Genomic DNA, 26833 nt, shown 5'->3' with positions numbered 1-26833 from the left:
GAAAAATCCTTGACTATAGTCTAAAGACGACTGAGCAACAACTGAAAACATCAGTGTGTTATCAACATTCTTCTCATACTGAACTCAAAACACAGCACTGTACCAGCTACTAGGAAGACAGTTAACTCTATCCCAGCTGAAACCAGGATAAAAGGTGTTATACTTGTGCTGTTACACATGCAGTCAAACACCGGGGACAGCAATACTGGTGCTGCAATGTTCTTCGATGCCCCGAACCAAGCAAAGAGGCTATATGAGACCCCAAAACATGGGCGTGTTCTGATTTACATTGTTCTTAGCACAACCTTTCAAAATTTTATCCTTTTGTCTAAAGGAGTTTAGGTTATCTGTATTCTCTCGTTTCCTGACACAGTGGCTCACATGCAGACCACATGTAAGCAGTGCAGAGTCCTAGGAGCTGCCCACTCTGAGGCTAGTATTTAATGTATTACGGGAGATTTTTTGAAAGTTCATATGAATCAGCTGACTAAAAACATCTCATGAAGTGGTTTGTGAATTTGCACTCACAATTCACTCTTAAGGTCTCATATATACAGTGATGCCAAATAACAGTGATCAGCCCTCTATAAAAATAAAGACATTCAGAGAAGCCAGGACTGGTTTCTCTTTATCACACTGCATCTCAGAACATTTACGCTAATATTTCACAGCCTTTGTTCTGGGCTGTGAAGACACGTACTACCTTTACGATGTTATACAATGTCTATATAACAAAAATGGCTCCATCAGGTCAGACAATAGTGTGTTCTACGCAGTTCTCCAGATATTTTTCCTCCATGAGGTTGTCCAGTAATCCTGAGCCCACATAACCTTACAGAAGCCATAGCACCCTGCCTCAAGGAGTCCCACAGGTTTAGGCCCACGCTGTGATGAACCACCTTCTGGGCAGTGTGTCTGTGTGTGTATCTGCTCTAAAACTGCCTCCCACTGGTCTCACCAAATAATATACTGAAGTAAGATGAAATTAGGGGTGTTAGCAACACAATGACAACATAATTCTTGAAGTTGTATGTGGACATGTTCTTGGGTTTTTAGCAGCTTGGTACATTAGGCTGTTTTAGAGGCATGCAGACAAAAAAATCACTAGCAAAAAATACACGGGGCAATAATATTACCCTATTCCTCAAGATAGTTGCCAATTTTTAATTCACTTTCCGATTTTTTCACCTCATACTGCAGGAGAAAATATATTTTTTTCTAAATTCAGAGGGATTACTTGCTTTATCCATGATGTTGTGCTTCATAAAAATAATACAGGAAATACTGTTTTCTTTCCCAATTACTCCTCATCAGTATACCTCATAAATAATCAATACTGTAATGTTACTTTTAAAAAAATAAACAAAAAACAAATGACCATAGAAAACCTTTTTAGCAGCTTTTCTACATGAAACACAAATTCACTAAATCTCAATAAACTTGCAGTGGCAGTACATTCAATGCATACCTATCTAAATTATAAAAAATAAGTTGCAGTGAAGTACACTAGTTTATAATCTCCTGAATATTTATTTGTATGTGTTTTATTTGTATTTTTATTTATATATATAAAAAACATATTATATGTATATACTGAAATAGATAAAATATTTGTTTGTATACATTTGTAACCGATCAAATCTGTCATTATCTTGAACCCTTTGTGCCCCACGTTGGGTGCCAAAAAGGACTGTCGTGGTTTAACCCCAGCCGACAACTAAGCACCACACAACCGCTCGCTCACCTCCCTCACAGTGAGATGGGGGAGAGAATCAGAAGGGTAAAAGTGAGAAAACTCGTGGGTTGAGATACAGAGAGTTTAATAGGCAAAACAAAAGCCGCACACGCAAGCAAAGCAGAACAAGGAGTTCATTCACCACTTCCCGTGGGCAGGCAGGTGTTCAGCCATCTCCAGGAAAGCAGGGCTCCGTCACGCGTAACGGTCACTTGGGAAGACAAACGCCGTCACTCTGAATGTCCCCCCGCCTTCCTTCTTCTTCCCCCAGCTTTATATACTGAACATGATGTCATATGGTCTGGAATACCCCTTGGGTCAGCCGGGGTCAGCTGTCCCGGCTGTGTCCCCCCCCAACTCCTTGTGCACCCCCAGCCTGCTCGCTGGTGGGCTGGGGTGAGGAGCAGAAAAGGCCTTGGCTACCGGTAAGCACTGCTCAGCCAGAACAAAAACATCCCTGTGTTATCAGCACTGGTTCCAGCACAAATCCAAAACTTAGCCCCATACTAGCTAGTGGGAAGAAAATTAACTCTATCCCAGCCAAAACCAGCACAGTATACATTTTTAATACATTGTACTAAAAATAGCTACAGCATTTTGTGCTAACTTCTCTTTCAAACAAGGTAAAATAAGTGATCGCTGGAATTCCATTCATAGTTGTTGCATTGGTGGTTGCATGAGGTTCAATGGTGTCCTACGGTAGGCTCCAGCCAACTCCTGTGGCCAGCGAGAAATGCCTGTGGTTCTTCTTAACTTCTTGTGGGTGCTGATATTTTAGCAATCACAGAAAACATGGTTGCTGTAGAATCTCAGTGATCATGAACTGTAAGCGTTAAAGTTGGCTCTATGGAGAGATGCTTTTGGGGGAGGACAGCAGTTGAACCCTTCACATCCCATTGTTGCAGAATGACGGGTGCTGTTACAGATGTGCAGGGCATACTCCAGCTGTGTCACTGAGTAGACCAGCAACACGGTGTCACAGGCTGCAGGGAAGGCCGTGGAGAGGTTATAGTTTGAATAGTGATACACTGGGAGAAGGTGTCATCTGTGAAGACTAATTTAGGCTACTAAGGGAGCTAAGCAGACCAGCCTCTATCGTGAGGAGGTTCGTCTAACGGGAGATTGAGAAGAGCAGATGCTTAAGTTAAGCACTCTGAAATAGTTTCAGAAGAATCCTTTTCTTTCTTATCTCTCTCTCCACTGATTGTATAAAGAGGTTATGAAGATCAGCCTCACTTGGCGTTACCTCTCACTGACTCTCAGTTATCATGAAAAAAGGGGGGTTTTAGTACCATTGTGTCATGTCTATGCAATATTCCAGTTTGAAACCCTGCTGTGATGCATCCAGATTTTGAGAGACATTGCACTGGAGTTTGATCATCTCTGCTTTACCAATTGATTTTTCTTAGAAATGGGAGATGATAGATACAGAATTGCTCTTAGAATTTTTCAGTTGGTAACTGTCTGAAGATGAACTTTCGCCTTTTTGAATGAGGTATTGAGACTGACATAGTTTTTGCTGGCCTTCATCAAGGACTATGTGTCTGCCATGCAGGTGGAAGAACAATAATTCCTAAGATTTCTTACTTTGTTATCATGTATGGAGAGATCGAATCAACACCATCAGAGGTGAGAAGCAGTTAGTCGTACGACCTCACTTTGCTGTCTCAAAAGGTTCATCTCAGTTTTTCAGTAAGCATATGTAATTTATAGTCAGGGTTCATTTTTCTCCAACAAGTCAATAGTCAAATGCCTTGCAGTGTGAGTATGGAACCTTTTTTCCCCAGGTCCCAGGAAAAAAAAAAAAAAAAGAAAAGAAAAAGGAACAACTTGCTTTCTGAAAATATTTAGTTTCCTTATGGCTTCAGCTTGGGTCAAAGAAAAATTCTGCTTTTAGAACTTCTACCTGATTTAATCTTCAGTTATGGTTTTTAAGTGTCTCTTTTTTGTTAGCTATCTAGTAGAATATGTAAGGTGTTTATGCCAGAGGCTGAAACATGCAATAGTTAAATAAATAAACAAATAAAAAGAGAGACAATAAAGCAGGTGATGAAAATCACTGCTCTTTTCCACCTTTGCCTCTGTGTGCTGAGCTAGGGACCTTTCTATCTATTCCTTTTGCTAACAGTGATGGTTAAATGCTATGGCCATTGTGCTGCATGAGCCTTATAGTCTCTTTGTGCAGTTAGTTTCCTTGCTAAGTGGAGAGTAAAATTCACAAGATGCATACTAAAAATTAGAATGGGTATGAAGATACATATTTGATTCAGTTTTAATAAGCATATGGGATGACTTTTTTGTAAATACGGCCAAACAGCAGTTCCTCACCAACCCATGAATACACCTGGTAGATCGGTAGCTAACTGATGGTGCCCAGAGGATTAGACACAAGGGAGCAGGTTTCATTGCAGATGAAGACTATCGCTCTGGGGTCCCTGGGCCTGCCAAAGTTCAAGACTCAATCAAGAGAGTAATTAAAGAGCCAGTTTAAGACTAGAACTATTAAATTCTTCCATCTTATTTCCCTGAATGCAGCATATGAGATCTGGGACAACAGTCACATTAGAGAGGAAGGAAATATCTGTGACTACCCAGATAAAACACACCTAAAAATCATAGGACATAAATAGCAGTAACTCTGAGCACCAGGAAAACTGGAACCCTGGACAAAAAAGGCTTTGCTTTGTGGCAATAGAAACAATGTTTTAGTCTCTAAAAAGAATTGATCAGAATCATACAAATAATTCTAAGTAAATTTAAAGCGATGAAAAGGTTTTCTTAACTAATACCAGAAAGAGAAAAGGGGATATGGTATGGTGCCAGAAACTAGAGCACCCATGTGTAACTGGAGACACAAAACATTTCTTAATTGTATCTCTTCCCTAGGATCACTTGTGAAATACACAGTTCCCATTCACAGAGAAGACATTAATGTAAAGCCAATGTAATACATGCCTCCAAACAGTGGCCAAACTATCCAGAGAAGTGCCAAAACAGAAACAGCAGAACACACGCATAGATGCAAGTCAAAAGAACCCAGGAAGCAGGGCAGATGCAGACTGGCTGAAAACGTATGCATTTTAATGCAACGTAGGTCGTGTAACAGACAACATCAAAAGTAGAAGGAAAAATGTTCTTGAGAAAAAGAGCCAGCCAGCCAGATTCAATATTGCAGTTACCTTTAAAATTAAAATATAGTGTCTGAAACCATTGAGAATTTAAGGTTTTAATGAAGAAGGAGATATCTGTAGTGTGACTTAAGCAGATCTAAAGATTCTTAGTGTTCTAGCAATGCAGAATGCTGCCAGGCATTCAATTGCTATATTTGCAACTATGCTATTAGATCAATGACTAATTTGACACCAGCTGGATTGTGGAGCCAGCTGCAGTGCAACACTGATAAGGAGCAAAATTAGACTGGAGAGATGCAACCAAGCACTGCAGATGTGCAATGAAATCATTATGAGACCAGTGGATAAATGCAGTCAGTCAACAAGGAACCCCTGAAATAAGAGATATCATCACTTAAACTTTACTGTAGTTGTTTTACAAGAATTCTACACACCCGTAGCCATGGGTCTGTACAAGCTCTGATTCCAACTGGAAGGCAATATTCAAAGCAGTACCTAAAAGAAACAAGCAAGTTGCTGTGATTGCTCCCTAGCATTCTAGCTGAATATAACATATTTGAAGAAGGTGACCACTCAGATGTTAAACTGAAGTTATCACAAAACCCCACAAATCACCCTAGAGTCCACCAAAACAGAATTCTGTTAGTCTAGTAAAACTGCTGAAAAAGGCAATGTGGCAAAGCAGAGACCATGCGCTCACAGAAAGTAGTGCAGAGGATAAATGACCTACTAACAGTCGGAAAATGTTGGAGTAAACTGATTCCAAAATCCTTGAACAAAATGTTGAAAGCCTGGGACATGTTACAATTTTTTTTCAGGGCAAAGGTGTTCACTGTGATGTCAAAAACACATTCTGGCATATTGATCTGAATGAACAACAGAGCCACTGTATTGCTGCATATTTTCTCAGGTATCTGTAGGCTTTTATGCTGATCAGTCTTAGCTTCTAGAGGTATTCCAGTATAATATGGACTAGGCACCCTTTCTCTAGTGAGTAGCTGATGGCAATCTAAACATAGGAAACAGCAACTCCTAAACAGAAACCTGGAAAGGAGCATTAATCTAAATGCAGAAAACTTGAAAGAATCTGAGTCACCTGTGAGTGGCACCTGTTGATTTTTGAAGGATTTTGCTGCTGGCTGTGAGAAACCAGGAGCCCCTCAGGAAACAGGCAGAACGCTTGACAAAAGGACAGGACAGTCTTTCACAGAGGTGAACAAACGTTTGTACAATTTTTTGCACACTTGGGAAAAGCCTGTGGATTTTTGCCATGGTCAATACAGAGTGACTCAAAAAAAAAAGTTAAAGGACCACAAGCAAATAAAAGGGGGGCAGGAGGGATGGAAGCAAGATACCAGTCCTTAAATAGTAAGACTATTTGAAGGGATTAAGCTTTACGAAAATCTCCTGGTGATAAAGAGCTTCTGGAGCGGTTCCTCTATAATGTTTCCCCACACCATGGTAGAAACAGTGAATGAGTGTAGGGGTAAGTTACAATGAAAACAGCGTTCCTTCCAGCAGAGATGCCCAGAGAGCCCTGGTTTCTGAAATCGGTGAAACTAGGAATTTCTGTCTTGCCCAGAAGCAACAGCACAACTTGCTCCATTCACATGCGCAACACACTTACCTTGCAGGAGAGGTAATGTACCCTGAGTTACCTGATGGGCAATATCTCACCTTTAAGACGCCACCTGCTGCCTCCAGCTGCAGACAGACCCACACCCCACCTTTTTTTAATCTCAATTCGGGTGCTGGATATATCTCTGCAAATTCATCAACAGTACTGAGTCCTCCATAAAAGCAGATTGACACGGTTAGGAACTTAGTATAGATGCAAAGCAAAGAGAATATAGTTATTTAAAGACAAATATTTTCATTTAGTTCAGTTGTCTGTAAGATACATATCTATATACATGTATTTTGTCTAACAGCACAAACGCTAAATAAGTGAGCTTTGCTATTCTTGGCAGATTTCAAAGCTACTCAGAGTATTAAAATGTTAAGCAATAAAATGTGTATTTCATGGAAAATGTTTCTGTTTGGCTCACATTAATTAAAATTCAACTCTTCCTGTTAGAAGCCAGAGAGGTAAAAAAAGAGGTAGAATATTACTGGCCAACTACAACAGGCAACAGCAAACAGAATTGTGAGGGATAGGTGGGATATAGATGAGGAGCTTTTTGCATCTCTTTTAAAAGCCATGTGTCCCACAGGCTATTTCTTGGCTGAGCAACAGGCTATTCTCTCTCTGTGGACTAACCATTTCCACAAACAGTGTTCTTCATTGCTGTGGTAAACCAGCAGGTAGCAAATCCTGACCTTGGTGCTGAGGCATGCTCAAATGATAGCTAAAATTTTCTGGTTTGTCCCTGCATGTTTAAATAGTGAGGAAATATATTTCCTGCACTTCACCCAAGTGAATTCATGCCAGAAAATGAATCTTCTACAGATTTCCCCTGTTTTCTTCCCTTCAAGCCCGTCACTAGAAATATACTACTATAATAACTTGCACAACATTTAAAAGCTGTTATGCTCATGGATACCTATATACGTTCTGCACATCTCTTCACTGTCTGAGTAGCCTCTAAACAGGGAGACCTAGAGTGATGGGAGATCTGATGGTTTAGGCATTTGGTTTCATTAAAATCAGCATAGACCGTTTGGATCATGCATATGATTTGTTTGTGAATTTGATGTAGGTCTTATGAGAAAAGGCTTTTATTTTGATATTTATGGTTTTATAAGACTAAAAATAGCACAGAACACCCACCATTTCCACTCACATGCACACTGCTTTGCTCTCTGGCGCTTTCTAAATTCTTCCCTCCTGAAGCATATGGTCCTTTTTCCAGGTTCTTCAGAGACTGCTGCATCTCTGAATTCTTTTTGTAGCTGTATCTTTTAGCTTGCTGTCTTTATCTGCCAGGGCCAGGATTTGCTACCCTAGCACTACAGATTCTAACACCAGCAGATTCTGATTGAGAAAATCTCAAAACCAGGCACTCTCCCATGTTCTGATCCCTAGTTGTCAGGTCATCCAACACTTGAGGCTCTTTCTGAAGTTTTGACCTTAACTTATCTGTTCAGGCATCTCAGCTACTTGTCAGTAGTCAGCAGTGACCTTACATTTCATATCCACTTCTTTTGAGAGTCTGAATGTACAGCATCAGCAATACCTTGCACTGATGCCCGTCGTCATTGCTTTGTATGGCCATAAGATATTTGGACCCAGATCTGCAGACATAGTAGTCTTTGTTCCTACATCCTTTTAAGTAGTGATGCCGGCCAACATTTTTGAGTAGCCTGTGTTCAAGCTTCCCAGGCAAGCCGCTGGAAAACAGCTATGATTTTTTTTTTAATCCAGATTCCCTTCTGGTCTTTCCTAGGGACCTGAGGGGTATAGTGCAATAGACTGACCTGTTATGGAACCTTAGTTTCTAAAGTGGCATGGAAAAGCCCCGGAACTTAGCTACTGTTCGTTTTTAACACAAGAAAACATTAATCAACCTTGGTGTCCTGCCTCAAGCGGTGACCACTCCCAGAAAACCTAACATGAGGTGAAGAAACACTCTCTTTTATACATGCTTACATTAGTTCCAATAGGCTTTTGTTGATGGGGTTTATGCATTTCTTTCGTGTTTATCTTTTCTTTGTACGGCCCTCTAATTTTTTGTTAGCTTAAAATGGAGAATGAGCTGATTTGACCACCAGGTGGCCTACTCCACTGCGTTGTTGGCGTATGCCCTCACTGCCGGCTGGAGAAGGGTGTACAATAATATTGATTAAAACTTCTGGTGCTAGATGGTGTTATTCCGTGAGTGCAAGTGTGGCATTTGTAATCTTAACTTGGTCCTTTTTGTTGTACCAATAAAATGTAAATGTATTCATACTAGTGGGACTTTTTTCAGGCCTATGAAAGGTTCCAAAATTAAAAACATATATAATGTCCTTAAAGATTTTTACATGGTTTAAACATTCAAACCTTTTTCTTAAGTGCTTAATGGCTTTACCAAAGGACAGTTAACTTCTGCCTCTGCCATTTCTTCCACACTTTATTAAAGAGGCAAAGAATAAAATCAATGCAATGGCAATTCTTCGAACGTCAGTACCAAATGCCAATCACCAATGAGCTGGAAAAATTACCTTTAATAGGGTTAATGTAGTGCTAGTGTAGTCGGTTAATGTACAAAAGCTCTATGGCCTGTTCTAAAATATGTATTCATTACTTTAATTTCTTTAAACTTCAGTTCTATAGCAACATATTATACCTCTAGCATAATAGCTAACAAAATGACCTAAAACAGTTGACTCAGATGTAGATTTGAAAAAAGTAACCTAGTACTGCTAGGAACATGGAGTATTCAACAAGGTATACTTTTTCTTATTTTTAGAATTGTCACTAATTTTAAAACGATTGTTAAGATAGGAAGTACAGCCACTTAAACTAAGAAGTGAAACCACTTTGTTTATGTCACTGAAGTGCAGATACCATTCACAAAGGTTCTGACACCATAAAAATCGGAGTCACTTATTTTTGCTGATATTCTCAACAGAATGCTTTGTTTAAAAAATCTGAAAAACACAGAATAAGCAAAGGGATCTTGTTCTTTACCCCTCATCCTTTTCTCAATCTTTTTCTTACCTTTTTCCATCTTCATTTGGACTTACTAAGTTCCCTACATAGTATACCAAACATCTATTAATCAGGCAGGCAACAGTTAAAGTTGAAGGCATCAGCACACCTTACTTAAAGCATATCTCTTGCCTTAATGGGCGTCTTTCCAATTTGTATTTGAACTGCCAGACAACTATCATGTCATGGATGGTTACCAGGATAGGCTTTCCACAAAGCAGGACCAGGATGTCTTGAGAGAATGCCAGAAGGACAAAAGTTCATGTCTTCCCTAGCGTTTGCTATAGCTGAAGTAGATTCAAATATTCTGAATTTGCTTCATATTACTTCACTACTGGTTTTGTGTCCTGATATTTCCTGCTGCTGCGGTCCTTTGAAGCATTTCTTTCCTTTTCAGATATATGCGTATCTTTTCCAATTTTAAAGGCATGCCTTTTTCATCTTCTTTACGTAGAATTCAGACATTGAAACAGCAATAACTTACCAATCTCTAAATCCACTGACATTGCAAGTGTTATACAGATTTGAACATCGATGCTATAGTCACCGGTTTATCAGTTTGCTTAGAGCACAGAGATTAGCATTTCAGTGACGCAACATAAGTCAACATGAACTTGCGGTGGTTTTTTTCTGAAACCAATTTCTACAGTTTCATTGCAGTATCTTTACAGAACTATTCTTTTTTTAATTGCGGAAAGACAGGTTCTATTAATATACAGGCATTATGCTGTGTGCTGGTTTCAGAGAAGCTCATTACAAAATGCTAAACACAAAGGGGCAGATTCCCTGGTCTGTCAAGATCACTTCACTTTCAACTTTACAATTTCCAAAGGGAATCTGGAGTAGTTGGTGGTGTACACTAGAAAATACTCTCCTTGTGGGTGAAATTCTCATTGATATCATCCATTTCATCTGCTACTATGTTCTTTTTCTCCTGCTCCCCATCCTTCTTTCCAGCATGCATAGAAGCAGAAAAAAATCTTTAAGTGAAAGGAGAGCCTAAGAATTAAAAGCCAAAGTGTGAGTACAGGCAATATCATCCGTAAGCAAAAATTAAATCCAAACCCGTTATTTTTCATTTATATCGGGGCCAAGTTATTGAAAATTTGCTTTCTGACAGCCCTAAGAAGAATCAAGTCTTAAGAATGTCCAAAGTGGCTGTATCTGCGTTCACCAACCTCTGCAAAAATTCTCTATATTTTGGTTCTATAAATTGTAATCCCAGAAACGCCAAACAGAGTTTACCCAAGATCAGTGCATGTCACCTGGTTTCATGTTTGATTCTTGTAGTAACGTCATGCTTTCACAGACATTCAAGCTATTGGAAAAGATATAAGAAGATTAAAGAGCTGGAAGTTAAAATTAAATAAATTCAATCTAGAAACAAGCCATACAGTTTCTAACAGTGAAGGAAGCTAGTTATTTATCATCTTACCAAGGAGTGCTGTGAATTTTCCATCATTTGCATCTTTAAATAAGGACTGGATACAATACCAAAAGTTTTTCTCCGAGCCAGAAAGTTGAAAGCTTAGTATAGGCAGAGAAGGTAAGACTAGGGCACATTTTATACAAGTGGTGAGGTTAGATTATGACAATTTCTTGAACTTCAGAACTGTGAATCAGCCTGAGTTTTGTCAGAGAGTATTTTGGCAGAATGCCATTAGAGATGAGAAGAAGCTTTCAGCTTTCATCATGCCAGCAAATAACAGAGTTCACATTTAGCAGCAGCATAAATCCTTGAAAACAGACACCTGAAATCAGGGAAATACAAAGAAACAGAGGAAAAGTTTCTTTTGTTTCTGTCGCGCTAGTTGTTCAGTCGACAAAATGAGTTCAGTGTCACTGCATTCATGTATTCTTTTAAAGGTAACTATTAGTGTTAGTTCCTAAATGTCTTGTAGAAATAAAGATTTATTGAGTTTAGAGCTGAGGTATTTTCTGCTATGACTAAAATGTATCAGAAGTGCAATAATTCTTTTTTTTTTCAGTCTGGTGTGAACCAAAAAATGTTAAGTAGTTCTGAGCTCAGACAACATGTTCTGTATAGACAGAATGCTGGAGCGAATCTCGAAAGACTTGTGTTCCCACATCGAATAACTTTCCTGAGACTGGACATGGCATCCATTCGTATCTCAGTTTCCCATTTTAAACTGAGCATAATATTTCTCCACCTCACATGACTGTTGCAAGTCTCCAACTATTTGGAGCATAGGAATGGCAAGCTTGAGCCTGCCTGTAAAAGGCTGCGTTAGGCATACCCTTGCTCGTGGCCATTCGGAAAGAGGCTAAGTATCTCTCCTAGGCACAGCAGCTGTTGGAGGTATAGAGAGACCGGCTTTCAGCATGTCCTGGATTGTTCCCTTTCCAACATCTCTGGAGAGAACTGAAGTTCATAGTAACATATCACTCCATCACTTCACAGTATAACAGAGTGCATATTTCTGTTCCTGGTGCTTCATGATCACGCTTCACATACTCCTCAGAAGTTACAAAGGTCTTCAAGAGCAAGCCCAATGCCACATGCAGGTGGCCAGAAGCAGGATTTTTTTGTCTTTTTCCTTTTTCTTTTCCCATTATATGTGTGGCAGTTCCTCTCATTTTTATTGCTTAGGTTTTGTCTGTCTTAAATTATTTAAAATATTAAAATATTATTACATTCAGAAAGTCCATTTTTAGAAATGAACTCGGAGTCTAATTTTCTAAGACTCCAGAGGTTAAAAAAAATCATATCATTTATCATGTATGTTAGTTTTTAGAAACAATGGCCACGCTGATATAGTTCCTTTAAATATCATTCACCAAATATAGTGGTGGTGTTAAGCAGTCTAGAATTGAAATACATCTTGGAAGAAGTCTTTCCACCTACAAGGTAGTCTGGCTTTTGCTGAAGAAGCTGCTCGGGCATAGCATTATCCTGTTTTGATCATCAGTGAGGAAGAGGGAAAGCATCTGTGTTAAATACCCATAGGTCTGTCAGAGCGTAATCAGTCTCAGATATCCTGAAGAAGGCTAGTTGTTAGTTCTTGCTGTTCAGTCATCTTTATACGCTTAGTTTGTTTCAGGGACTATTGAACTTCCTATCAATAAGGCAAAAAAAAATGCTGCAGCATTTGCTGTCAAAGCTGTTAATACTGTAAAAAATGAAATATTTTCTCCCATGTTAAAATAATTCAATGATATTTGTGAGGTGTACAACTTCTTGCCAACTCTTCTAATTTAAAACATTATCTGTTTGAGGAAAACATATGTTAGAAATTTTTAATTCAGTGATAGGAAAGGCACTAATGAAATATGCATGTATGAATTTTATATTGCATAAGTTTCCTCTTTCTTGAAATGTGATTAGAAGCCAAACATCTGGATTATGTTTAAAAAGCTTGAATTTCCAGTTTTCAGAGAGATTCAATCTATTTTGACACTGTACACTTAGCCTTAACATTTTCAGCATGCTGTTAACATTACTTGCTATTGTAAAAAAATAAGTTCAGGTTTAAACAAAGTTGGACTTCTCCTAATGCTAAAAATGTTTTCTGAAATAGCTGTTTCTGCAGCATTCACACAGCCATAGTTTAGGCTGTGTCAGCAGTTCCAATATAAATTTGCTCTTGAAAGCGGTTTGTAGTTGATCATAAAAATAACTTTTCAACTTGAGAGTATTTTTTCTTTTATTATAAAAGTGCTATGTTTTTCTTAGGATAATATTAAAAATGAAATACTGAGTTCTTAAGAATTTATAAAATTCCGTATAAAATGAGATTAGCCCACTGTTCGCACAGATAATGGCCAACTTTCTCCTTTTGTTTTAATAACATTAATGTGCACTGGAAAAGTGAATAGCTGTTATCTGCTGTGTCTCTTGAAGTGTTCAGGTTATGTCTGCCTGGAGATGATAATAAGTAGTTAACTATATAACTTTCTTTTTAGCATGTTTTAACAATAGTTTCGATGCAGGATGTTGTAATAGTATTGCTGTAAGAGGAATTTCAGTGATTGCCAGTGGTTTAGATAGTCAGTGGAGATGTTTTAGCACTCCTAGTGGACCTGCTGCATGTGCCAACTTTGACATAACTCAAGGGAAATTATAAGGAACAAATCAAACAGCACATTATAAAAACTATTAGCTTTCACTTTACTTAATACACTACAGGATGTGCATTTAAAATAAAAATGACATTTTTCATTTTAACTTTGGGGCAAATTGAGAAATCTGCTGTCAACACCCTTTCCAATCAGCACCTAGGTGGGCCCTCAAACCGGTGTAAGTTCTGTCATGTAGAAAAGAGTTCAAGTACTTTAAAGATCATGTCGTTACCCTAGATACTACAGGTAATGAGAGCTCAGATCCACATGTTCTGAGGTTAGAGACTGAGCAAGCTAGATGCAGAGTCTGTCTGGTCTTGACTCGAGGTCACTCACCAGCCTGCAGAGATTGCAGGGCTGTCACCACAGGCCAGGGATGATTTTCTTTTCTCACAGTTGACAAGGTCTAGTCATTTGGACTACTAAAGCCCCTGTGCCTTAAATGGCGGGCATAGTGATCATTGTGGATTTTCCTGTCCTTTGGTGGAGACTTTGAGTTCTGCCTCTGTTGGTCCGAGGAGCTTAGATTTCCTTTTTGCAGTGGGGAACCTCTTCTCCCATTAACAGTATAGCAAATAGGTAAGAGGAAGAGGATCCAGAGATACTCTACCCTCAAACATATCCCAGTAGGTGTTGCTAGAAGAGAGGATAATTTATTTGTCTATTTTCAGTCAAACTTCACTCACAGAAGCTATTACTGACCAGCATTCTGTCTGAGTAACAATGGAGTAAGGACTTCAGAAGGGCCACTCTGTGAAAAATAAATGCACAAGAACATCCATTTCAATACAGAATGATGCCTGTAACACACAGCCTGACAATAGTCGGTGCATTTGGAATTAAATCTTTGTGTAGAGGAGTTCCAATTTTATGTTTCATGCATACTGCAAAAGCAGGCACAGCTTAGCAGAAGGAAAACAGGTTATAAATTACTTTCTTTGATTATCTTCTTCAGAAAATCTCCATAATCTTACATTGTTGTATTTTATTTTGTAAAAATGTAAATGTAAAAATGTAGCTGTATGAGATTTGGTACGTGTAGGGTCAGCATTTCAGAATATCCAGCCAAGGATGGAGCTGCAACTCCACCTTTTTGTTTCCAGGCCAAACAGTTTCCCCGCCATCAAATACATTTTCTGCTCAGTAATGGGCTGACTGCAGTCTACACCAGTATTTTGGAATCTCCTTTGCTCTGTGGTTTTGTCCTCAATGAATACACCTGAGCATTAACCCAAAGGTATAGTAGTTATTAATTCCTAAAGAGCAGCATTTTTTATTTATTTAATATCAATTATTCGCTAGGCAACTAAATAAATGTAAATTAAGCTAAATTTGCATTTGATATGTTAAGCACGTCTGTTGGTTGCATCTATACTAGTCTGTACCAAAAGTCACACCTCTGGTGCAAGGTGTTCTAACAGCATCGTTGCAAGCAATGCAAGACAAACCTCACAAATTCCTTTGTATATCAGCCAAAGATCCCAGTAAAACACATAGTTCACGAGATCAATAGATTGTTATAACATGAAGTACACCAACTCTGTGGCCTTACCTGAACTGCGCTATAAGCTGTATTGTGGGGCCATGTTCTACCATCATCTGCCAGGATTTGGCTTTATCTGTAGATGGGTGGCAGTTTCTAGATCTAGTGGAATCTCAGGCACCTGATACTCGATTACCCTTGCTATATGAATTCAAACTGCTGTATTTTGGCTATATGTTCTTAGCAATTTAATTATGTTTAAAATCTGGTTAATAGTGTAGTAAATAACTGGTATTGCTACAAAATTGCATTCTGAAGGTAATGGGATTGAATTTCAACACAAGTTGACACTCAATTAAAATTTCCATATATCTAGTGAATTAGCCAGTTCTTGGCTGCTATATTAAGGTGGATGTCTTCCTGCTTAACTGAACACTGAGCAAGACAGGCAAAATGCATAATAAAACCAAATCAAGACTTAATATACTCACTCAAATTTTTATTGTTTGTATCAAGTAGAAAGCCTGCAGAACAAACTCGGGGATGTGGATTAAAAAAATTACATAAACAGTATTTAAACAAAATTCCTCTGTATTTAGACTAAGGAAGCTTAAAAAAAAAGAGAAGCCCTTAAAACTTCTTACTGAATTACTGCCATCAGCTAGTAGATCCATGGGGCTTGTTCGGCTAAAAGCCACAACAGACTTTGTAATGCAATGATGTAATCTTGGCTTTGTGTCATTTATATTCAACCTAAAAAAAACAATTTTCCTGAATAGACAGGCTGACAACAATATTGTTCAGTGTTAGTTTTTATTTGGATTGTTTCCAAATGGTTCATATGCCTCCACAGCAACACCCCATGCCCGCTTAAGTTTTTACTCTGAATTCTGAAGTTTCCCCTTTTTCCTCGCGTTTTATTTTGCTTTTAAAGTCCCAGTTATGTTTGTGAAACTAACCAGCTCGGCCACAAAATTAGGATGTATCTTGCAGAGTGCATTCATTTTACTTTTTGCATATTTTTCCCGAGGTCATGTCAAGGTTAGTTTGAATTCCATCCTACATTAAGACTTCTTTCACAGCTATTTAGCTCTGCAGCCTACTCCCCGCTGGGGTCTGCCCCTTGGGCACGTCAAAGCTTCAGACCTGACAAATCACACACAGATGAAGCTGTACAGTTTTTTAAACAGTTTCATCAGTAACGTGGTGGGCTTTTTTTTTTTTTTTTTTTCCCTTCCTTTACACTATACTTTTTTTTTTTTTTTTTTTTTTTTTTTTCCACCGGAGTTTATTCTCTGAATCGCAATATCCTGAAGAGTGATTTCCGTATGGAAAATTCCCTTGCACAGGCGAGTTGTAAACTAGAAATGGCGTTGTACAGTATGTGCCACTCACAGCCTCCCAGAAACTGAAAGTACTGCAGATCCTTTTAATTAGTAACAAGCTATAGCTCCTTGTCTAATAACTGTAATCGTATTGTTAACTTCTATTTGCACAGAGGAGCCTAAAACTGTAAAGGCTGATAAATATTCAAAATTTATCATCCATACTGCAAACCCGTTAGTTATCTAGGAGAGCTGTTAGTTGTTCGCAGGAATCAACTTCTGTCATCCTTGGGATTACTCAGATGAGTAAATGTTCATCGGTGTCAAGAAATGACGCTGTGCTTTAGCAGCAATCCTTATGGGACTTGGGAAATTTTAAGTGGGTGTATATGTGTATATATATAATTAGCTTCACAACTATATGCAGGGCTTTCACCACCTACATTCATGCGCAGACACAACCCCTGTGTATAGGTCGCTGCACAAGAACCGGTTGGAAGTGTATAATGCAGCTTGCAGGTGAAAATACATTTTCTGAAATTCTTAGCTGTAGACTGCTCTCTGTATTTTAGCATTTTGTGAAACTAATGGTGCAACACCATTTCCCGTTTAATTGATGAAGTTAAAATGCTTGGCTGCTAATGAGTGTATTAGCAAACAATATACCCTTAACAAGCTTAAGCAGCTCAGGATTTTAAAAAGCAGCTTACTGTCCTCCTCATTTTTATAAGACAAAATGTACTGCCTTCTACAAATTGCTTGATCGACTGATGAAGTACTATAATTATAGTTGTATTGCAGTTTTGACAAAGCCACAATAACAGATTGTAGTTTAGTCCCCACTCTAGGCACACAACCCTTTGCATTACAAAACCCAGTTTTACTGGTCTAATTCCTACTGAGAACAAAAGGCACCTGGACATGCTAACTATATACTAAAAGAAAACTTGGAATCTAGGAAATAATAATATTGAAGAATGACTTTTCTTCTCGCAGCTAGTTCATTGGGAATGGTATCTAATGAAGAGTTGTCTAAAGGCTTGCTTGTTTGGAACTAATTAAAGACAGATATCCTAAATAGAAAAAGGATCATGGGAATTACATTAGGTGTCTGGAGACTTGTTATTCTTTTGGTACTCTGAGTAGATTGTGGAAGTTGTTAGGGATTCAAGAAATAAGGCAAGCTAATAAAAAGTTCTATTTTTCTGGTTATTGGCCAACTATTGTATTTTTGTTTGCAATGAGATTTGTGCCAACAGGCTAGGGGCTTGAATAAAACATTTAAACATTTGTGCATTAACACATTATGGTGAAAAGAGAATCTTGTGCTTTCACTCAGTGCATTTCAGCCTTCAATTAATGTGAAAGCACTACAATGCCTATGCAACTTCTCTTGCCTAGTGGTGCACCATTTATCATTGCAGTTTTACATTGACCTTGACACCCACTTCATTAGAATAAAGATTGTCTACCATTTAGGTTACATTGTTCCTCTGCACAGAGACCCCATGCAAATTTCTGTTCAGATAGAAGAGCTGTGAGCCTGTCAGAGGTCATCTGCATTAAATGATTGCAGCTATTTTCCAACTGCTTCTTTTCATTCTACTCAATTCAGGCTAGGAGGATCAATCAAGCCCTCTGCCTGAAACAGTGGGACTGCTGGGAATATAACTGTTTTTGGTAGTAGTGGATATGCCCTAAACAGTATTAAATATTTAATATAAATTCATTAAAGGGCATACAAAGTCTTCAAAAAGATATTACATTTATAGTAAAATTTAAAGGGTTGGGATCACCTTCCTTAAAAAAAAGGCAGAACAATGGGTACCGACTGCATAATTTTTTAATGTAGGCAAAATTTAGTTCACGAAGTTACTTAGTATTTCTTTCAATGTTTTTATTTCTCTAGCTGCCACAGAAAGGAATGCGTAGCAGAAGTGTAATCCACATTTGCTACTTTTTGAAACAAAAAAGCAAGGTGTCTGCAGGGGTTTAAGACAAAAGTGCTGAGATTTGTTTTGTTTTACAGGCATGCACCCATATGCACATGCACTCTCACACACAAATACATATTGTATTATTGTGCTTATTTGTAGGGGAAAAAAGCAAATGGAAATAAGTTAGCGCTCTCCTTCTTGAGTTTTCTGAGTGATATAATTGGAATTAAATTATTAATGGGAGATACTTAAAAAAGATTGTTTTATGATCTTCTATTAGAGAATTTGCAATTCATTTTAATATTTGTAGTTTGATTTATATCAAAGATAATGCAATCTATGTCCAATTAACAATACATAGCCAATGTAATATGATTTCCAGATCATGCAAATGGAATAAGCTAGAAGAGGAAAAACTGATTCTTAACCTCAGATGTAATTTGCTGTGTGAGTTCTGGCAATTTTAAATGACATTGCACTTTTTAATTTTTCCAAAGGCTCAGCAGCAAATTTATCCCAATCAAGAAAGCCTATTATTAATTTACAAGGACAATTGTAGGAGTCTTTATAATTTCCCTGTGCAATTATTTGCCATAAATTGCTAATAGTGAAATACATGAAGTTTGCAAGAAACAGCAACTGCTATTTATCTAGACAGATCACTCAGCCCAGATCTTGAATGTTGTCCAGAGGTTCTCGTGCTATTGACAGCATAAGAAATATAACCAAGCTTCTGGACGGTTTCTAAAATGTTTCACACTGATAGTACCAAAAAGGTAGAAGCATTAAGAGCTATTGTGAAGGGTAGGCTGGCCTCTAGCAGATTCCTTCACTTTGCTTGTATACAGCTGAGCTTTGGACCCTGGACTTTGGAATAAAAAGACTCTTTGTTCATCACTGAATGGCATTAGGCATGGGCTTCCTAAGGGGCCACCATGAAGCCTAGCATGAAGAGTGCAAACATTATCCAGAAAGCAAAGTGAGAATGTGTGTGACGAGATGATGGACAAATATTGCTGTATGTGCATTGCTATATGTTTATATATATATTTATATTACACATTTGGTGAATTTGCAGAGTTTTCTTTACTCAGTTTTATGTATGCAGTGTATTTTGCAGATGTGTGCCAGCGCTGACTATGCATGCACATACAGACACTGAACATGTGCGCGTACGTTTTTGTGTCTGCAGCAGTCGAAACACCCTGAAATTTTTAAGTTTTTGAAATTTAAAGATCCAATCCAGGTAAAACTAAAATTGCAGGTCACCCAGTCCTGGTCTATCATACAGTGCCATTTGACTGAAGATACTTTGTTAGTATGTGAATGATGGAATGCAGAACATCTACAAGTAGCATACCCTTATTCCAATAATGGAGAAAGTTCACTGGCTTAATTCTTCTGTACTTCGTAGCCATAGCTCCACTGTGTGTTCAGTATGTCTAGTCTCTTTTCACTATAACCAACAGAAGCACCATACAAAAGTCTTACAATGGATGTCTTAATCTCTCTGTGTGCTTTTGGAGCATTATTTTGAATTCCATCATGCAGGCTTTTTTTTCTTTCCTCTTCTGAAGTTTTATTACAACAACAGAATTCCCAGGGAGCTTTAGGGGCAAGGTTCACATAATATTGCCCTGAAGTTTTGCTCGAGGGGTGGAATCCGCACCCCAGTCCTGATCATCTTTTTTGTGGTGTTTCTCTTTCTGAAAGATGCAGTGCGCAGTCTTACAGAGTTGTTAACTGTGTACAGATTTTTTTATTGTTTACCAGACAGTGCACATCTACGAACCTTTCATGATGATTTCTTTCTCTGACCTCTCAGTGACTAGGCATCTTGTTCCTTAACACTGAGGGAGGCTGAAAAATGCTTGAGTTGCTCAATGTGTGCCTTCTATACCAGTTTCAAAATGGCTTATTCTTCTGGTTTCCATGGTGACAATTAACACTGTTACAAGGCATTGTTCCAGTCTCCATTTGGGCAGAATTTTCGGGTGTGATTTTTCACACACAAAATGTTTTATATAATTTTTTTTTTTTAAGAAAAAAAAAAAAAAGGAAAAAAAAAGGCACAGTTTAGTTTAAAGTGTCAAAAAATGTGTCTCAATCAAGCCTGCCTGGATTTCTTAGAACATTTTTATCAGGGGAAGTAAGGTTTTAACTTGCTTTGTTTTGGAATTCAACTTCTCGTGGTTTAAATATTTTTGCCAAACTTATTCACAGATAAACGCTACTGCCTTTTTTTAAAATTCCACTATTTGTCCTTTGAGAAATATTGATCATATTGAGTGAGGAGGAATAAAAAGCCAAAATTCTTTAACTTACATAACAATGTTTTGGATTTCTTTTGAGTGGCTTCAGAAACACAAAACCAGCCATGCATGCACACAGCTAATCATGCTGTAAATATTTTGCAGTTTTTCCAGTATGTTGTTGTTTGGGGTTTTTTCCCCCAGTTTTTTTAATATGACAGGTGTCGTGGGAAATTAAATATTACTCATTTATTTATTTATTTATTTATTATTGTGGCTGTTGCGAGAAACCTGTGACTTTAACTTTCTTAATCTCATTTTTGGCTATTAAACAGTAATCTATATCATAGCATCCCCAGACTGTCACAACGGAGCAGCCTTTGCTCACTTAAAGCTGAGGAAAGAATGAATCTGAATCTGAAGATTAAATTATCTTCTCACTGCAGGATTAAGTAGTCCTACCAGACTAGGTTTGTGCAGCACTGATAGAGATGGTAGCTAATTTTTCCATGCAACTGCTTAGAGCGTAGGTGTTTAATGGATTAAAAAATAGCATTAGCAATAGCATCTCGTGCTATCAGTTCTCAAACTCTACCTCCTGTACATTAAGCTCTTCCCTTAACTTAAAATACACACTGCATGTTAAATATCCAGGAGTGAAACAATACTGACTGTCACATAGCAATACATCTAATAATGAACTGAATTCTTTCATCTTTTACAGTTACAGTATAATGCGTTTTCTATCAATCAGCACTTTCATCATGCTTGTTTATACAGTAGGTTACACGGTGACAAAGACAGAGCGTGTACATAAAATCTAGCTTATTTATTTTTTAATGTAATAACCTTTTATAACATCTGTCACACTATTTGGATTACGCTGCACTGAATTATTTTATCTCGTCCAAAATTAAATGGAACGTCTTCTGTTTCTCTGTTAACAAGAGCATTGCAGTTATGAAACATGCAACGTGTTTTATTTCTTCATCAGTCCTGCGCTGTCCGGGAGCGTACCCAGCCCCAGTCCAGGCAGCAGCAACTGCCAGCCTAGAACAGGTGATGAGTATTAACTAGCTGTGCCTGCACTAGTGTCACACAGCTAGAGGACTCCCTCAGTCTATTAATTCACTTGACAAAAGAAAGGGAGTCGCACGAACTGGAGTTCAGTGCCTAGCAAATTGGACTCTGGATTCCCCTTGATATTACATGTACTTATGGAAATAATTATGCAAATCCTTTTCAGCTATATCATCTTTAAATAGAAATCAGATTACATAAAGAAGATTGTAATCTCCTCCAGTAACCATTCTGGCTGAAAAGGCAATAATACAGGACCAAGAAGCATACTTGTTGAACATTTTAGTCCAATAAAATGGTGTTGCCTCTTGGCGGATGCGCTTCCCTAGTGCCAAACCTGGTTGATACCTACTGTTGTACATTGCTAAAACCTTAGCCACAGCACACCGAGTATCAAAAGGCAAGTTCTTTATAAACAATTCCTTGTTTTTTACTATGCATATTCATGTAATTTTGGATACGCAGACACCTGATCAGTGTTCATTAATAATGAGAAATGGTTTAAATCACCTCATTTAAAACATTTGCTCTATGATCCACAAATGACTAATATTTGCTGAAGTTTACATAATACAAATGATGCGCATGTGTTGTGTAAATGAGAGATTAAAATATGAAACTAACAATATGCAAACATATGCATGGAAATGCTGAGGACCTGTTAGCTGAAACAGTGATTTCACACCTTTATTATTTTCTTTAAGCTGTCTCCAATTGTATTTTTGCTTTGTTTTCCTACAGAGCGTGCTCTTGGATCTGGCAAAGGCACCCATGTCTTAAACGTTCCTTATTCTAGTGTATTTTTTTATACTTAGCCCAGTTATTAACACTTCCAGTATGAGCTGCTATAGCAGTTTTCTTGGCTGAATTTAAAGCAAAGAAAGCTTTATGTTTAGGATGCAATTTGCTAATAGCTATGCATAATTTATGTATGTCTTGTAAACACCTTTGTAAGAATATGTGCTGAACTCTCCTCTTTCAGTAAAAGGTGTATTTTTGGCTGTATCAGAAGTTCTATTTCTACGAGTGTTTTAGACATAAGAGGGAGAGGGAATTAGCTTAACTATAAGTAGGGTATGTATATGAGTGGATGCCTGTTTGTTAAGTTTTATTTTTTTATTTACTGTACCAGCTACTTAAAACATAATTAATCATTATAGTAATGCTTATATTTAATACTTAATTCAGGTTTTCCGAGAATATAGGTTTTAAAGAGATTTATTTGCCAATGTGTCTGTAGATTAGAATACATTTTTGTAGAGTATATAAGTAATATACAGCTAAAATATTTAGAAAGTCAAAGTAATTTTGAAAGAAGCTTCTGCTTTTATTCCTGTTTTCTCTGCCCTTTTTTTTTTTTAAACAATAAATAACAGTGCAGGAAATAAAAGGTAGTTTCAGCCTGAAGAAACTATTGGACTGTATGAGCATTGTGGCTGTTCTCATTTGCGTGCCATTTCACTGCTCCTGTTGGTTGATGCAATAAAAATCAAGTTACTGGTATTGTGTTGTAAGGGAGTTATGTCTAATTGTTTTTCTAACATGAAACTCTCATGTTTTCACATGTAATAACATTTCAGGCCCATAGATGAGACAGAATCTGCAATGAGAGAGAGAAGAAATAAACTGGACAGGGAACATAATTATGAAATTATTTCCTTGTTGGCATGGTTTGGGTTTTTTTCAGTGGAGAGCCTCAATATTACTTGCTGAAGTAGCGTATTTGAAAAATAAGGTACCACTGACTTGAATGAGACAAAGGCAGATCAAGCTTCAGATGAGAGAGTGTTAGTGAATATTACTGTACGAGCGAATATTGTGAGTGAGTGAATGTTACTATATGTAATCAATCGCTAACTGCCTGCATATATATGTCACGCAGAAGGCTACGTGCTTGGTACCTCATTCTCATATGATATGTCATGAGAAGGTTGTGTGCTTAAAAAAAAATAAAATTAAAAATGGCATAGTGAGCATGATCGTAATTGGGCACATATAATTAAAGTTTAAATTTTTATAGAGAAAACTCTTTACAGGAGCTAATATTATCTACTTCTTTTCATTTTAGAGATACAATGTAGAAATGTCAATCAGGCACCCGAAAAAGATGGAACTGCTTAGTAAGGTTGAAGCTCTGAAGAAAAGTGGTGTTTTACTACCAAATGATCTCCTTGAAAAAGTGGATTCAATTAATGAAAAATGGGAACTGCTTGGGGTATTTGCATTTTTATTACTGTTTGTGGGTTATGTGTACATTTTTGTGTGTTGAAGTACGCTGTCTGTCTGATTTCTAATTTGAGGCACAAATATCTCTCTCTTTCAATTCACCACGTACATTTCAAACAAGCTACTCATGCTATTATAAAAACTCCATAGTATTTTCCTCTACTGTTGATTTTTTTTTTTTTATTCCATGCTTGTCTCCTGTCTGACTTTAATAATTTTAGTTCTTTAATACATAAAAAATGTAAGTAAAATATGCCATGTATTACGGGTATGCACCAAGTCAACTATAATGCAGTATATCTGATATACACTGACTGTCATGCTTGAGTGAATGTTAATAGAATTTATTCTGAAGGTACATGTTAGAGACATCTACTGTTTAACTATTTACTATACCCTTAAGATGAAAAGTGGGGTTGTCACTGCATATTTCAGGTCACACTGATGGCTCAAAAACAAATATGCAGATTCAGTACGAATCTGAATACCTGAAGCTAAGAATACAGCCAGGATATGTTTCATGCTGCTGTATTCAGCTCACTTTTGACAAAAGCCCAAAAAGTTTCATGTAATTCATTTCACGCTATGATGGGCTGGGTCTCAGCCAAAGAGTGAGATACAAGAATCTGGCAAAAAAAGCAATATAGTGATTCTGTTACCCAGAGACCAGTGATGGCACCGTGCAGGAGACACTATTGTCCTATTGTTGTAAAACAGCTGAGAGAGAGAGAGAGAGGTCAAACTATATATTTTTCCATCCACTTCTCTCCTTAATTGCCTTCACTTCAAATCAAGGGTAAGATAAATTTATAAATTACTTTAAATGATTAATTATAGATGTGTGATATTAGCAATACAGTTACATTGCATAATTTTGCATGCTATTATCGTAGTTTAAAAAACATTTCTAATATATTACGAGTAAGCTATACATGCAACCTGCCAACAGCATTTTAAATACTGACTTGTGTCACTTTAGCTTATTTGGTAATGCAATAGCCATTTTACAGAGGGTGGGGCTTTTTGAGTTCAGCACAGTTGTTTCTAATTGCTTGATTCTCTAAATGTGCAAATTGTCAGAAAGTGTTAAAAGTTGCCTTATGACTAGTGAGTTTATTACTTGTTAATTTTAATCTGCAGCATCACCACAAGCATTTTAGAACTATCTGAGCATTAATAAATTTACTGGTAAAAATAAGACTTATTAACCTATTCTTTTACATCTGATCATAACAAGTTGTATTTTTAAAATAATTTCAGTTGTAAGCCTTACATTTATGACTCTCAATGTATTTAATCAGGGTAATTCAGTGGCACTGATTAGAGCTGGTAGGATATAAAACTATGAGATAAGTAACTGATCATAATTCTGAAAATCTAGAAAAACTCTGTCTTAAAAAAAATTAAGCCCTCCACTTCTCACAATGTTAAAATCAAAATATACCTCTGGATTAAGTTTTGCCATTAATTTCAGCATTTACAGAAAAATAAAATATAACTGTTACAGTTTTCCTGCTAAATGCAATTTCATGAATAATAAGCAGAGTTTGATAGAGTTTTGTTTAATTTAATAAAAACCTCTGCAGAAAGTAACGGCACTAGGCATACTGTTTTAATTGGCATGATTACGTTTTAATTGGCATGAAAAAAATTAAAGACAAGGATTTTAACTTCTAACAATGGTAAAATAGAGGGATATGGTTTTTAATATTACTTTCATCTAAGGTGAACAGTGTGGAATGGAAATACATTAGAATGAAATGTCAGTGGTGCGTACAGTTTAATCTGTGAAATTTTGTCCCCTGTGCTGAATATTACTCTGTCTCAATTGCATATTAAACAACCCTATCAAGGCAGGCATTGGCATCTGCTGTGCTGACACAAATTGTGAATTAAATGAAATTGATGTCCTCTGTCGTATATTTATGAAGACGGACCATTCTCTGAAGTATTCTGTTTATGAAGAATTTATGATTGCAAACTGTTCCAGAACAAAAAAGTGGCAATAAATTCTTTTTTGTGACCCTACCCTCCAAGGGCATTGATTTCACCTCCTGCTGCTACTTTTGTTACAGCATAAAAACAATAGCTAGTGCTGGATTCCACTGAGGGTCTTCAAATTATCAATATTTGCACCATGAAAATAGAATGGTGTTGCCAAGAAAGCATGTTTCTCAGTTATGATCTCCTAAAGACGTTATTTACAGAATGCCACATAGTAGATTAATGTCTGTTGGTCTAATTTTATTTGTGTTTTAAAGCTTATTTTTGGAAGCTAACTTCATTGTTATAAATTATATTTCAGTAACTTTCTAAAGCATGTATTTTCAACAGACAGCCATACTGGGACACCTAAAACTGTATCTTCATGTTACAACAATTAACCACTGCTAATTATCAGTTTAAAAGGTTATTGGATGTGATCGTCAGTGTATATTCAATATTATACAATCAGTAACACAGATCTAGTGCTTATAATAAGTGTCAGCCTGACAGCCTCTTATAGGTCAGATAAAACACTGCTTGGCATAGAAGAAGCAGGCAACAGCCTATCCCCCTTATGATGTTAAAGGGTTGTCTTTCAAAATACTGAAAAGGAAGGTAACTTTCTGTCCCTGGCCTCTTCAGAATATTCATTATGCTCACAGCGTCCACTATCAAAATGTTATTCAGTGGGTCTTTTATTAGAAATACTACTTTGAAAAGCTGTAGTAAATTAGTTTCATTAGCGATCAGAGGTGAATGTTTATTCTGGTCCATTATTTTTAAAGTGGATGCTTAAGATGGAGAACTTAAATCCAAATTTAGTTGCCTAAATAATTGGCCTGATGTTCAGGAACATTGAGGCTTTGCAATTTCTAGCTTATTGGTGTCTGAATGAGTTCATCCACTTTTAAAAGCAAACCAGCTGTTTTGTGACCTAACTGCTCTTGCATACAACCTCAGGGCTA

General features: G+C 37.3%; 1 protein-coding gene across 2 annotated transcripts in view; it reads left to right on the top strand.

The window, feature by feature from the left end:
* Positions 1-26833, top strand: part of AKAP6 (A-kinase anchoring protein 6) — a 291172-nt gene that overhangs the window by 213108 nt on the left and 51231 nt on the right. For both annotated transcript variants that reach the window (XM_049825778.1, XM_049825777.1), the window contains exon 10: positions 23725-23871. In XM_049825778.1, coding sequence (XP_049681735.1) covers positions 23725-23871 — 147 coding nt within the window. The remainder of the gene's footprint in view (positions 1-23724; positions 23872-26833) is intronic.

Source organism: Accipiter gentilis, chromosome 22, assembly GCF_929443795.1.
Source record: "Accipiter gentilis chromosome 22, bAccGen1.1, whole genome shotgun sequence".
Classification (NCBI taxonomy): domain Eukaryota; kingdom Metazoa; phylum Chordata; class Aves; order Accipitriformes; family Accipitridae; genus Astur; species Astur gentilis.
The sequence above is the reverse complement of the archived record's forward strand: the minus strand, read 5'-3'. Positions and strand labels throughout refer to the sequence as shown.